The sequence below is a fragment of the Perca flavescens genome, chromosome 10 (assembly GCF_004354835.1).
Source record: "Perca flavescens isolate YP-PL-M2 chromosome 10, PFLA_1.0, whole genome shotgun sequence".
In the NCBI taxonomy this organism is placed as follows: domain Eukaryota; kingdom Metazoa; phylum Chordata; class Actinopteri; order Perciformes; family Percidae; genus Perca; species Perca flavescens.
The window spans coordinates 20,223,477-20,236,920 of NC_041340.1; the positions used below are offsets into that span (position 1 = coordinate 20,223,477).

A 13,444-nucleotide genomic window follows, 5' to 3' on the forward strand; every position below is an offset into this window, starting at 1 on the left:
TACACCAGAGGAGGACTGCTTGTGTTCAGAAACATTTTATCTGCAAGAGACAAAGCACAGGAACAAACAACCTTACTTTCATCATCTTTATATCGGTGCAGTCATAATTCACAAAAGAGTAGAAAGTAAGGGACACGGGACATTTTTACAAAACAATAGATAGAATAGTTGGCCAATTCAGGTACTGATGTATTTCCTTCTGGGTTCACTGAGGGTTATTCCTCCCTCTTTCATTGCCGACCTAAATGACTGAACCTGTGAAAGAGAAAAAGTCAACGAGAGAAAAACATGAAGCAGCTGATGACTTAAGGAAAAAGGCAAATCAATTTTCTAACGGCAGTTTGCGCTGCATGTACTCACAGCGTCGGAGCGGTACGTCCAGGGAATAGCCCTGTACACCATCCTGGTGATGCCAGCCTGCTGGCATCGGTGTGCCAGCACCTCACCCACAGCCTGACACGCTGCCACGCAGCTTGTGGAAGCCAGCTCCTTCTTCAGCGCCCACTCCTTGGTTGAACAGGAAAGCACCGGGACAGGAGAGCTGCTGGAGAACACGTGAGCCGTTACATGGTGCTGGGTGCGAGAAAACTCCAACCTGAAAAGACGAGAGATACAAACGTGACTAAACGGAAGTGAGAGGGGCAGTGCAGAGGGTACAATATAGAAAAGTATCTTTTTTTTGTCCACCAGGGTGGCAATTTCTCTTTGACTCACCAAATAAGAAACATAAAAACCAGACAAGCAGATAGTCGAACAAATATATAGAGAATTTAGATCTGCAGGATTAAATGCCTGGTAAAGATCAGGGTTCATATGCATTTTAACCAATACCTTTCCATTACTTTTTCATGACTTTTCGGCAAATTTCCATGACTATGTGTTCCTGAAAATGTCAGTCGACATTATACAATAAGAATACAAATCTGTGTTAAAGTTTACCCTCAGAGGTTTAACTATTAAATTAATGACAATTTATGTGGTTTATAGTAGGATTCATAATATCGCTCCCCGAATACAATGTTGAGGTTAAGACGACGTGAAAATACATTTATTAATGACATATTATGCTGTGTTAAAAATAATTCCATGGTTAGAAAGTTTCCAAAACTTTCTGGGTCTTTTTATGTTTCCAAAACCTTTCCAGGACTGGGATTTGCATTTTTCAAATTCCATAACTTTTCCAGTTTTTTTCCCCAACGTATGAACCCTGAAAGATACATTTATGTAGTTCTGATTTGACTCCATGTACTCAGGTCTCCCATAATAATAACATATTAGTCTAACAAGCATTAATACAAATAAGGAAGAGCAATACAGAATGTGCATTTTTATCTTTGGTACATATATGAAACTGACAGCAGTTATTTGACAGTGTGATGAACATCGACAGGAAAATGAAACACTTGATTTTACGTAACAGCTATTACGATGCACCTCTATCTAATCAAAGGTTTGTGACATTTAACACACACACACACACACACACACACACACACACACACACACACACACACAGTCCCAAATTCCCCATACAATGTCCTTAACGAATTATGAACCTGCTAAACCACCTGTGCTACCCTAACCTGTCTCAAATAAGCCCCTCATCATTTGGGACACTGCACGTAAGCTCCCACTCCTACTCCCAGACCTGTGGTAGAACTCCCGGTGAGGCCAGATGGTCTTCCAGCCCCGGTCCTTCACAGCCACAGCCATCTGCTCCAGGTTCCGGGGGTTTCGGTTCACAAAGGTCGGGTTCACGGCTTCATTTTCATCAGCGCCGGGCTCCGGCTGGGAGGCTGCCTCAGCCTGACTCACACACCGAGCTGGATAACAGACAGATACTACACATAGACACACAACAAAGTTATACGGTGAGCTGTACACAAAATATGATTGGCATAAGGCAAAACAGCTGGGATTATAATAATAACTGAACTCACCTGTCTGGTTTGTAGCCATAAGTGGACGGCATCGTTGAATTTGACCTAACAACCGTACACTGCGACTGATTACGTGCAAAGCCATCTCCTTCTCAGCTTCTTTTACTTCGTTAATTCAAATAAAAGTCCAGTCAACGTGCTACCATCCGGTAAAACGTTACGCCCTTAAAAATACGAAAACATCTTTGACTCTGGCCATCGGATAAGAATTCACCGTGACATGTGGAGCGCCATCTTTGACATTCAGACAACATCCGGGTCACTTTGCACTGCCAGAAACAAACATAGACAGGAAACAAACACCAGCTTCAGTAGTTCCGCTTACATATGGCGTAACAAAATAATGAAACAAAAAAAGCGCTTTGCTGTCCATAAGTGGTGGAAAGATTAAACAATTACTGAGCTTAAGGTGCTGTATGTATTTTAGGTACTTGTACTTTACCATTTCTATTTTATACTGTCTCACTACCTTTCAGACTTTCCTCACAGCTACATCTGACCGATAAATAACTAGTAAATTCAGATTTAACACATGTAATCATCTTAAAAATATGATGCATTATTAGAGGTGAACATACTCACAGTATGGTATAGTTAAACCGAGCTCCACCCATAGACAGTATATATATATATATATATATATATATATATATATATATATATATATATATATATATATATATATATATATATATATATATATATATTATACAGCTCCACCTAGTTCAACTACATTAAAATGCCGTTCAAGTTAAATTGAATTCGTCATATGTAGGTTAACACAGGGTTGACGGTACAATGAAATGCATTTGATAAGAGAACGGGTCAGCTCAACAATAAATAGCACTAGTCGCTGTAATAATAGCACTAGTCATAAGCTAAAATAAGATAATAGACAATAAGATACAATTACAAAAAAAATTAAAATGATAAGATGTAAGATGGGAAGATATAATACAATATTACTATACAAATATATGAAAATGAGGATTGTGTGGAAGTAATTGATAAGTTTATCCAACTGAGCATGCTAATGAATCAATAATTTATCATTCATACACCTCTCTGCTTAAGAGGTTATTTTACTTAAGATTTTGAATGCTAGATTTCTTACTTGTAATGGCCTTTTTTTTTTTTTTTTTTACATTATGGTATTACTTCTTATACTTACACCCAAGTAAAGGATTTGAATACTTCTTCCATCACTCGTAACTTCATAAATTAGTTAGCGACATACGTGACAGTAAATAGTGTGACTACACAACAGGTAAGGTAGCCTGCTCAGTGAATGGCTTCCCACAATGAGATTAAACAAGAAAATCGTATTTAATTTCAGTTCAAATTTGATAAAGTTTATAATGCAAACAGGCAGAAAAAAGAGAAATGTCCAGGCAGAGTTTTGTTCAAAATAGTGGCATGATAATGGAGGTTACAATCTGCCCAAAAGAATTAATGGATAAACAAGCAGTCAGTTCCAGTAAGGCACCTGAAAAAACTTTTGCTACCAATGAATACTTGTGTGTGCTTGGAAGACATAACAATGAGGGAAAAGTATCTTTGGCTCATGAAAATCATTAAGATAACTCCCTGATATCATTTGAAGAATCCTACTTATCAAAGCACAATACGTATACCAATTCAACAATCATACCTTCCCTTAAACTGCAGAACAATCATTAATGGTGTGTTTTCCCTTTTCATAATTTATGTCTTTAATACATGTTCATACAGTGAAAACGTATTAACTATTTTTTGAGTTACTAAAGGATTAATTAAAAAGCAGTGCATAACACTGATAGTGAAACAAAATTAGAAAGGGGATACAAAAGTATATTTTTTCATTTCATATAATGCAATAATAATTAATTATATAGGGCTCATTCTCATTCTACTGATGCAAAAATAACAGTCTTTAGCATTGTGATCATTGTGCAAGTCAATTAAACCATTCATAGAACACCCTTGTTAAGACGGGGAGACAAAGTCATTCTGATGTGTGTAGTTGTAGTCCTCAATAATATACATAAGTTAACATAACCATTTGGCAATCCTAAAAAAGGGTTTTGCCGATCATATTGGAGCTGATGGATTGATCAGATATGAGAAAGAGAAAGGGCTCAGCTTGTAGCCTGATCCACTGTAGAACTTGTTCTGAAACTCCACCCTGTAAGAGAGAGAAGCAAAGTCAACATGCAATTATACAAACTACATAATCCATTGTTGTCCGTCGACTCCATTCCCCTACATCTCTTCACCACTCATCCTGTCCAGTTTATTCTACAGTGGACATAAAGCTGAATATAGTTTCTCATTTAGAAATTATTGATTTGGTGCTGCTCTGACCTTTTTTATGGTACCCCTGTTTTAAATCCATAAATGGATTAAAATAAGAAAGAAAACTAAATGTGGATATTCATCAATCTAAATTAATGTTTTGGTGACCTCTGAATCTCTTCTCTAGCATCACCATGAGGCAAACATTTCCACACAACAAATATCAAAATGTAATGTGCAGACGGCTATGAAATGTAAATGTACTGAGCACTGTGTACTTTGACCCTCCCTTAGCACCCTTAATCCAAAAAGTCAACTTTGCATGCAAGAATGCATAACTCAATCAAATAGGAAGATTGCCATGAGCTTTGCTGAGCATATTTATTACCTCCCACGCATTTATCAGGTGAAGAAATTTTAACAGAGTGTAATGTGTACACCAATATGAAAATGATAAACCTGTGTAAAGAAACTCTGTGAATGGATTACTACATTTCTGTTGTTTCTATTGTTGTTTTATTTTTATTTATATTTTTTGCTGCTTTTAAATGTCTTATGTATCCCTGTAGGGTGTCCTTGAGTGCCGAGAAAGGCGCCTTTAAATAAAATGTATTATTATTATTATTAATGATCTGGATAACTTTGATAGTAAATCCCCAGGACTCTTTATCCATGAGGAAGGTGTATTGATGTTTGTTACAAACCTAAATTACAAACATATTGTCTGAGGAAAAAAAGATTACAGTGTAGAGCCTTATGTGAAGCAGATTTATGTTGAGTTACATTGCATTGGCCATTAGAAGCAGACACACTTTACACTTTGTTATGTGATTTAGGTGAGACTAAAGATTAAGCGCATTTCATGGTTTATTGTTCATTGTATGCAGATTTAAGAGCTACACTTTTTAGTAAAATGTCCATTTCTGATGAGTTCTACTGGTTAGATGATAATCAAAACTGGAGTTGTGTTTTAGGAAGGAAACCTTTTCTTGTGGCAGCTTGGGACAGGAGACAATGTACTTGTCAATGTCTGACCAAGGTTTGTGTTTTTGGTGTCTTATAGGTCCATAAATAACATACCTGACTAACTAACCACCTTAAACATGGACTAAAGCAAAAAGCTATCAAAGATTTTACTCAGTGCAGATATTTAGCCAACTTATTAGTATTGTTTAACAACACATTTTTCCCTTTGTCTTCTCCTCCCTCCCATCCTTACCAGTGCAGACGGAGCGCGTGCAGGAAGGCTGAGAGTCCCTCCATAACCAGCAGGATGGAGACAGTCAACATAGCAAAGAAGGCAAAAACCACAAAGAGGACTACAGATCCCACATATCCCTGCCACCTCAGCGCAATACGCATCACCATCACCCACAACACCTCTGACAGCTCTGTAGAGACACAAATAACTCACTGTCAGACAGCCATCAATGCTTGGTAAAAATCATGTGCGTGTGAATTACTGGTGGAAAAAAAAAAATAGTATGAGTGTGTTTGGTTTTAGAGCGGAAGTCTGTCTGTGTATGTGCATCATGTGAGTATGAACATGTATATCGTGTTTGTGTGCGTCAGTATGGGTGCCACTAACGTGCGTGCGCCAAACTGAGAGCCCAGAGTCGGAGATAAGAGGCGGTGTTGGAGATGCAGCCCAAGCAGTACTCTATGGTGTGGATGGCCTGATGCATGAACACATCTGCAGCATCAAACTCCTGCAGACAACACAGATTAAACACTTTCAGAATTACAACGACACATCTGACTGTATTTGGTCCGTTTAGGTAATTAAGTTATTCAGGCTTCTCTCTTACCTCCTCCTCAGCAGCTCCTCCCTCCACCTCCCCCTGACAAGTGTTGATGGAGCCTTCATCGACCACCAGGGGATGTCTTTCATCCTCCTGATGCTGCGGAGAACCAGAAATCCCGTCAGAAAAGACATCCAATTTTAGAATAAGGGTCAAAGTTCAGTCAAACACACACTCACTACATGACGCCGTCTTCTCTTGAATGTGATGTATTCGTACATGGGTTTCCCGAGCAGGAGGACCGGGACAGAGCACAGGGCCAGCACCACCAGGGTCTTCTGCACCACAATCTGCACATGAAGAGTGACAAGACTGGCAGTTACGCTTTTAAGCAAAACACGCTTGTTCTGCAAATTGTTGCACGTTTACTGCAGAAAGTATGTCCTTTAACTTCTGCAAACCATTTTCCAAAGCATGCCACAATTTTTGGGGGTTGAAGTGCTTTTTATTTCTACTTTCAAGATGTTCACTGGTTTCTGGGGGAAAAAAAAAAAAAAAAAAGCAATACTATGTCTTATGGCATGTTTTGGTTAAAAGTATGCCTATTAACTTGAATTGTAACCATGCACTGCATTCAGGAGCACACTCTTCCATCACGTGTACAGATTATTTTCCAGCATCCAATGTAGCTTGATTGATCATGCTAATTAAGTAGTTTTAATCAATCTATTTCCATTTATTCTTTATTGTAAAACACCCCACCCCCGTTATTTCCCATATGTTCCCCATAAATTCCTGTTTATTCCCATGAAAGGTTTTCATCTTGAATATTCCTGGAATTTTGCAACCCTAATATTGACATACGATAATGTTACACTAAATGTTCACTGTGATGTCTCAACCAAGTTTCAGGAATCTTTTTGTGATTTTCATACATAGGAAAATGCATTAATCAATATAAAAAGTATAGCATACATTTTAGAACATGACTTAAAACACTGATCTGTTTCTTTTAGGGAAATCAACAAACCACACACCTGTCCTTCATAGAGCTTTGGGTTCTCAGGGTTGTCTGTGAAGAGGAACATGTCTATGAAGTGGATCAGTATACTCGGAGCGATTCTGGACTGGGCGGGAGTGTAGGCGATCCACTTGAAGACCACCATGAACACCAGGTAGCCAAACAGACACACCATGAAGAACAGCTCAGGGATCAGCACAAAGAACACACTGCTTATCTGACCAAAGTGCCTGGAGAAAACACAAACGACGACAAGGGAAAGCACCAAACAAGGATATGTGAAGCCAAGGCAGAATCAATATGGAAAGACACCAGAATGGAGGTGTACACACAACACACGCCAACAAAAAAGTAAAACGTGATTGCTTACCAGTAGTTAAAGAATGACAAGCAGACTCCAAAAGTCATGTGTATGACACCGATGATGACTGACATCTTCATCTTGTACGAGTTTAGGAAAGTTAGTTTGTTGTTGGACAGCCCCCAGACCTGACACCACGCACAAAGCAAGAGAGAATGAGGATGGATGCAGTGACAATCAAGGTGACAGCTTGAAAGACAATGGAGTCGGGTTCATGAGTGTGACGGCCGTACCGGGTCAATGCCGAATGGATAGGGGCTGGTGAAAACACCAGACACATTGGGATCCATGGACAAGTACTGGTTCCCAGCGAGGACTGATGAACTGAAAGAAATAAAATACTATTAGGTAAGATGGACAAGAAACAGCATGTGTGGAGATTGGAGAAAACAAAAAAAGAGGTATGACATGTCCTCACTTCCAAATGTTGTTCTCGAACATCGGGCCGACGTGCCACGCTGAGTTGAAGGTAGTGAGGCCTCTGCTGAAGCACTCGTTGTAAATGGCCCCCGTGTAGATAGAGAACAGTCCCATCAGCAGAATCAGATACCGTCCTCCAAACATCATCCTCCAGATCTGAAACACACACAGGGACAGGTACAGTAACAACTTCATTTCACTATTTCATTTGCAAGGTGGAAAACACGTTACAGCTCTTGTGTTTGACAGGTGATTGCAGTGTGAGTGAAAATCCCCTAAATTACCTCATTGGTGTTGCTCTTTAGTTTAGGGTCCTTCTCCTCAAGGACCATCCAGAGGGCAGCCACAGTCATCAGTAAACCATGACCCACATCCCCAAACATCACAGCAAACAGGAAGGGGAACGTAATTATGGTGTACACCGCTGCATTGAGAGACAAGACTTGACTTAAAATACATGTGAAGTTGAGCATTCTCTGGATTCTACTTTGAACATCATGTCCTTTTTTTTTCTTTCAAGGCATTAATGAAGAAACGTTTTTTTTTTAGCGGTGTGCAGCAGACACACCTGGATTGACTTCACGGTAGCTGGCCACACCGTAGGCATCGACAATGTTCTGGAAACCAGCTGTGAAGGAGTTGATGGGAAACAGGGTAGGTGGAGCGGTGGAGGTAGGCAGGCGGTTGTAGAAAGAGTCGACACTACTGCCACTCTTTCTCTGAGGATGGAGAAGAGGGTGGGGGAAAAAGATGAAGAGAGTGAGAAATTAGGTGTGTTTACTTATTTATTCATCTCGAGTCTGCCTTTGTCTTACCCCTCCCTCTCTCAGAGCGCTCTGCAGTTCAGGAAGCTTGCCAACGGGACACCAGGCCTCAGCGATCAAGCATTTGTCTGTGACAGAGGGGCTGCAGAGATTCAGAACCATCTGGACCGCCTTACACTTCTGCACACGCACCTTCCACTGGGGCAACACAGCTACCGCCCGCATCAGCAGCTGCTGCAGGAAGGACTCGGTCTGTGACAAGACCTGAAGTAGAGGTAAATGAGAGGGTTTTAGAAGTACTGAGCAGAAGAAGAAAAAAAACCACATTACTGCTATTTTTGTGCTTTCTAGTATTTGTGAGTAAGTGTAATACAGACATTATAAAAGACTGGGCATTGGTGATTGTATCAGTGTTCATCAGATAGTGCTCTGTGCTTTTATAAACAGCTACACTTACTGATTTGATATCTTCAATTCTGCTTTGAAGTCCCTGGAGAATCTCCTCTCTCTCAGCAGTGCTCTCAGGGTATGCAAATGTCTGTGTGCGAAAGCTGTGAGGGAGGGGGGGGGATCAAAAGATGTTCAACAGGTTCAACAGACATTGTAGTGTGGAATAGGGTTGGGCGGTATCCAAATTTTGATACCGTCAAACCTCCTCCTTATTTTTACATGGGGATTATCGTGACTAATTAAAAATGATGACGTAAGGCTCAGACGTTCAGAAACTGAATACCAAACACTAATACTAAAACAATAATAACATAACAACAACTTACAAAAAAACTACTTTCTCCTCCACACTGTCACGTGATGACAACCACACATAATTACATGAATTATATTTAATATTTAATTGTCTCCTTGTCTCCTATGTAAGTGCATTGCATTTTTTTTAATGACGGTATTGAAACTGATACCGTTGCTATTTTTAAGACCCCGCGGTATACCGTATTACCGCCCAACCCTAGTATGGAAATTCACAAGTTAAAAATACTAATAATAATAAAAAAATTTAACAGATGCACAGGTTTACGCACCAATCACATATCTTCTTGACCTTCTGTCCAATCTGATCTCCCCAATAGGAGATGAGGAACACTGTCCATTGCACCATTTCCCCCTGCAAACGAAGAAACAGCAAACGGAATGATCAGAGACTATCCCCTGTCGCACAAATAACTTCCATATCTATCTCTCAACCATGATCGCCTCTCTCGGTCTCTCAGTTCCCACCGTGACCGGATGCTCGAGTCGATCCTCCATTTCTCTGAAATCCACAATGGTGTAACCGCGACATGCCCGCCATAACAACCGTTCAAACGAGGGGACCTTCCAAGGATGGACCACTCCTGCCACAAAACTGAGAAAGAGAGAGGCGATGCAGTGTTAAACACCGATAAAAAACATTAAACACATTATGGAAAATTAATCTACCTGAGGTGGACATCTTGGCGGTTATCAAACAGACCTTGGCTTTCCAGTACAGGTGGTGGTGCCTGCGAGGTGAAGCCAACATAAGTTAGTTTTAGTTTGCAAACAGTTTGCTCACACCAGCATCATATCTAAAGAAAAGGTAATACATGATGCAGGAATGTTTGCAGAAATGTAGTTTGTCCCACCTGTAAGGCTGTGAGAGAGTGTGTCCTGGTCAGGACTCCTTGGTACTGGCTGAGCTGGGTCAGCTGAGTCCGCAGGCTGTCTCTGTTCCTGGACACCTGGTGAGACACAAAAAAAAAACTGTCAGGCCAATAAACTCAACCTTTTTTGATGGTGTACTAATGAGATAACAAAGGCTTTTCATATATCATCTCAGCCTTGTTTTTAGCGCTCGCCTCTTTGAGCTCTCGGGCCAGCCTCTCGCACTCCTCTTCTATGGTGATGAGTTCGCGGGGCTGAGGGGCCAAAGGTGTTGGGCATGGAGGAGGGAGGGGACACTGCAAGGGTGGAGACAGGGAGCGATTGATCTCCTGCTCCAGGAAGCCTGAGGGCCAGATAAAGAAGGTAAGGAAGGAGAATCTTAACAAAACTAACAAATAAAGAAAATGGACGAAAATATAGGTGGGAAACAATGAGTCAATACTTACTTAAAGTTTTCTCAAGTTCCTCGCATCGTCTAACCTCGCCGACAAACTTCCTCTGAAAGGCGTTCACATTTGGATTTAACTAAAACAGAGCAGAGGAAAAAGGTTACTCATGTTCATCTTATGACAATGATTTGCTGTTTCACAGTGACTCACAGCAACCATCAGTTCACCATCTCATCTAAGCTCTAAACGATTTAGAAATGCTGCAGATTCCAAAGTGACTTCATAAGATAATCACATTCAGTTGGAAACCGATCAGTTACTGTGCTCTGGGTTGTTTTGAGAATGAGAGGGATGATCAGTGGCTTCTGATATGAGCCAACTCAAAAGCATTTAGGCTTAATAGGAGGCAAAGTAGTTCCACATGGAATTCTGGCCCAAACAGTAGCTGACTAGTTTACGATGCTATTGAGCCTCCATTTGTATTGGACTCTGAGCTTTTCACCACATGATCACAAACCAAGAGTTTAAGTTACTCACATCTCTGAACTCAACCAGGCCCAGTTCTCCCAGCTCACTGACACAATTGTAGGCCGAGCCGGACTGAAGGAAGAGCTGCACCAGGCACACCTCCTCACTGCGAAACATGGAGCCCATAACTGCCTGCACAGAAACATGTCCAAATTAATATTTTCCCTGACAACATATCCAAAGTACTGCAGTTTATGGTGGAATGAAGGGTATTGATGAAAAAGTGAAGAGAAAAGAGGCAGTAAATGGTTAAAAGAATGTTAACAGAGGGCATTTCTTTTTAGTTAGGACAATAAAAGCCTCTCAGTGACAATGCAGAAGCTTATGGATGGAAACTGAAGAAAAGTGAAGCATTACTTCCTCCTGTCTGTGACGATCAGGTGGGATTTCTATTCTTGCACAGAAATGTTTCTGCCAGTATTACAAGCTCAGTTTCGTTCATTTTTTAGTTCAATCCCTCTTCAATACACTAAAAAAAATATAGCTACATGTAGAAATATACAGTTGCCAGGTTATTAAATCCACCTTGGTAAAACTACAAGTGCTCTGCAATAAATCCTACCTGTACCTTTACAAAGGTTATAAAATTCTAATTTTTGTTGAAGATTCAACGTTGTCGTCATTTTGGAGGCTGCAGTTTGTGGTGTAGTTTTGATTGATTGATTGATTTTATTCATAGATATAGAAGACAAACAATCCAAAGGATGACATAAAGTGCAAACACTCATTTCCAACATGGTCCCTGATGTCATAAAAAACAGGACACACAATCACACATAACATGCACTCAATCCCTAAAAGAATAAGCATCAAAAGCCAAGGACATCTTACAAATAAAAAACAGCAGAAATGAAACCTAAAAACCCTATCCCACTATCTTCCTTATTTTTACAATTTATATGTCCTAAAATCTTTCCCAAAACCACTAAAATTACTAAAAATAGACGCAATAATAGCGTTCACAATAAAAAAACATAATACAATATGAAAAAAACTTAATAGCTAGGAGTACATGTGTTATTACATTCACGAAGAATAGGTGTTACCTAAACATTAAACGAATAACCCCAGCTGTTTCACCTCTGTAATGTCTGTCTACAATTAGTTGTTTGCCATAATCATCAGAATTAGGGCAATAAGTTTCGTTTCTAATGCCATGCTAATGAGTCTGAAGTCTGAAAGAATGGCAATCACACAGAAGATGTACGATAAGGTAAAAGAATAGTCTGGCTATCACCAGACCAAGCTCAATCTTTTAAGAGCTGCAGGGCGAAATCAACTCGCCGGCAGATCGGGCTGACTTAACCAGTCTAGTAAAAGGAAGGACTGTCTTGATTGGCTCGGGGAATTCCGTAAAGGAAAAAGGGTTTTATTTATGGCATGACAATAGCAGTGGTTAGAAGTAGAAAACAGCTTCATATCAGAACAAAATGACGCTAAATGTGAGATATCTCACCTGTCTGCTTCCTAAATCCCGCTGGACTCCAACCTGCTGTGTTTCAGGCTGTCCAGCTCCGTACCGACGGACAGACCGGTGACTGTTGACGGGACAAACCAGACGTGTTTTATCACAAGTGCTCGGTTTTGGTTTTTTGTCTCACTTCCCGTTTGGTCACGTTGCTGCAGCCTCACGTGACCGTTGGCGTTCGTCTCTCATTTGGCCACGAGGGGTCGAGATCTTTCACTCGGTTCATTAAATGGCGGTAAATAACGTAACGTTCAACGTTTGTCGGTTTTTGGATGAGTCGATGTTATTATTTTATAGATAATATGTGTGGAGTAGCTAGTTTGATTTGCTAACAGTAACTTTAGTTGCTAAGCGACACCATAATGATATGAGTGGCATATGACTGTCATTAAAGCATGGCTGGGACTACCTTAATCACTCATTCACTACTTCCTATCAAGTAGTCGAGAAAACTGATGCTTTTAGAATAGAGTAGAATGTCGTGACAACCTCAAAATGTGTGCCCTGGGGGTTTAACATGGCCTTGCAGTATGTATATACATAAGTCCATGAATCCACTCAGTGTTAATTGTCCAGATATGGCTAATTAATATACGGTTTACAAGAATGCAAACTGATCTTGTGTTTTACGTTAAATCTTGACCTGTAACTCCAGCTGTCAATGCAGTGCAGTTAAAAGTACAATATTTCTCTCTGAAACGTGGTGGAATATACAAAGTTGCAGAAAATTGAAATACTCAAGTACAAGTACCTACAAATTGTTCTTAAGTACAGTACTTAAGTAAGCAGACTTTGTTACATTCTACCACTGGTAATATTAAGCTTGGAACCATTTGTGCAATATGGGTTTTCCCACAAAAAAGTGAAATTACTTTGTGATTGATCCATAAAATGACATC

General features: G+C 40.1%; 2 protein-coding genes across 2 annotated transcripts; both read right to left on the reverse strand.

The window, feature by feature from the left end:
* Nucleotides 1-16: 16 nt before the first annotated feature.
* On the reverse strand, nucleotides 17-2,242 carry mrpl18 (mitochondrial ribosomal protein L18). Its single transcript, XM_028589913.1, has 4 exons — nucleotides 1,941-2,242; nucleotides 1,649-1,841; nucleotides 361-595; nucleotides 17-255 (listed from the first exon to the last, which is right to left on the reverse strand). The coding sequence occupies exons 1-4, from the start codon at nucleotides 2,023-2,025 to the stop codon at nucleotides 178-180; spliced, it is 591 nt and encodes a 196-aa protein (XP_028445714.1). The 5' UTR covers nucleotides 2,026-2,242; the 3' UTR covers nucleotides 17-177.
* Nucleotides 2,243-3,265: 1,023 nt separating this feature from the next.
* LOC114563108 (V-type proton ATPase 116 kDa subunit a) lies at nucleotides 3,266-12,722 on the reverse strand. Its single transcript, XM_028589910.1, has 21 exons — nucleotides 12,534-12,722; nucleotides 11,087-11,209; nucleotides 10,607-10,685; nucleotides 10,355-10,503; nucleotides 10,142-10,237; nucleotides 9,957-10,018; nucleotides 9,756-9,882; nucleotides 9,560-9,642; nucleotides 8,980-9,073; nucleotides 8,574-8,786; nucleotides 8,327-8,477; nucleotides 8,043-8,182; nucleotides 7,757-7,914; nucleotides 7,572-7,662; nucleotides 7,348-7,466; nucleotides 6,994-7,207; nucleotides 6,196-6,306; nucleotides 6,023-6,115; nucleotides 5,803-5,923; nucleotides 5,434-5,605; nucleotides 3,266-4,104 (listed from the first exon to the last, which is right to left on the reverse strand). The coding sequence occupies exons 2-21, from the start codon at nucleotides 11,201-11,203 to the stop codon at nucleotides 4,011-4,013; spliced, it is 2,484 nt and encodes an 827-aa protein (XP_028445711.1). The 5' UTR covers nucleotides 11,204-11,209; nucleotides 12,534-12,722; the 3' UTR covers nucleotides 3,266-4,010.
* Between the last annotated feature and the right edge of the window lie 722 nt (nucleotides 12,723-13,444).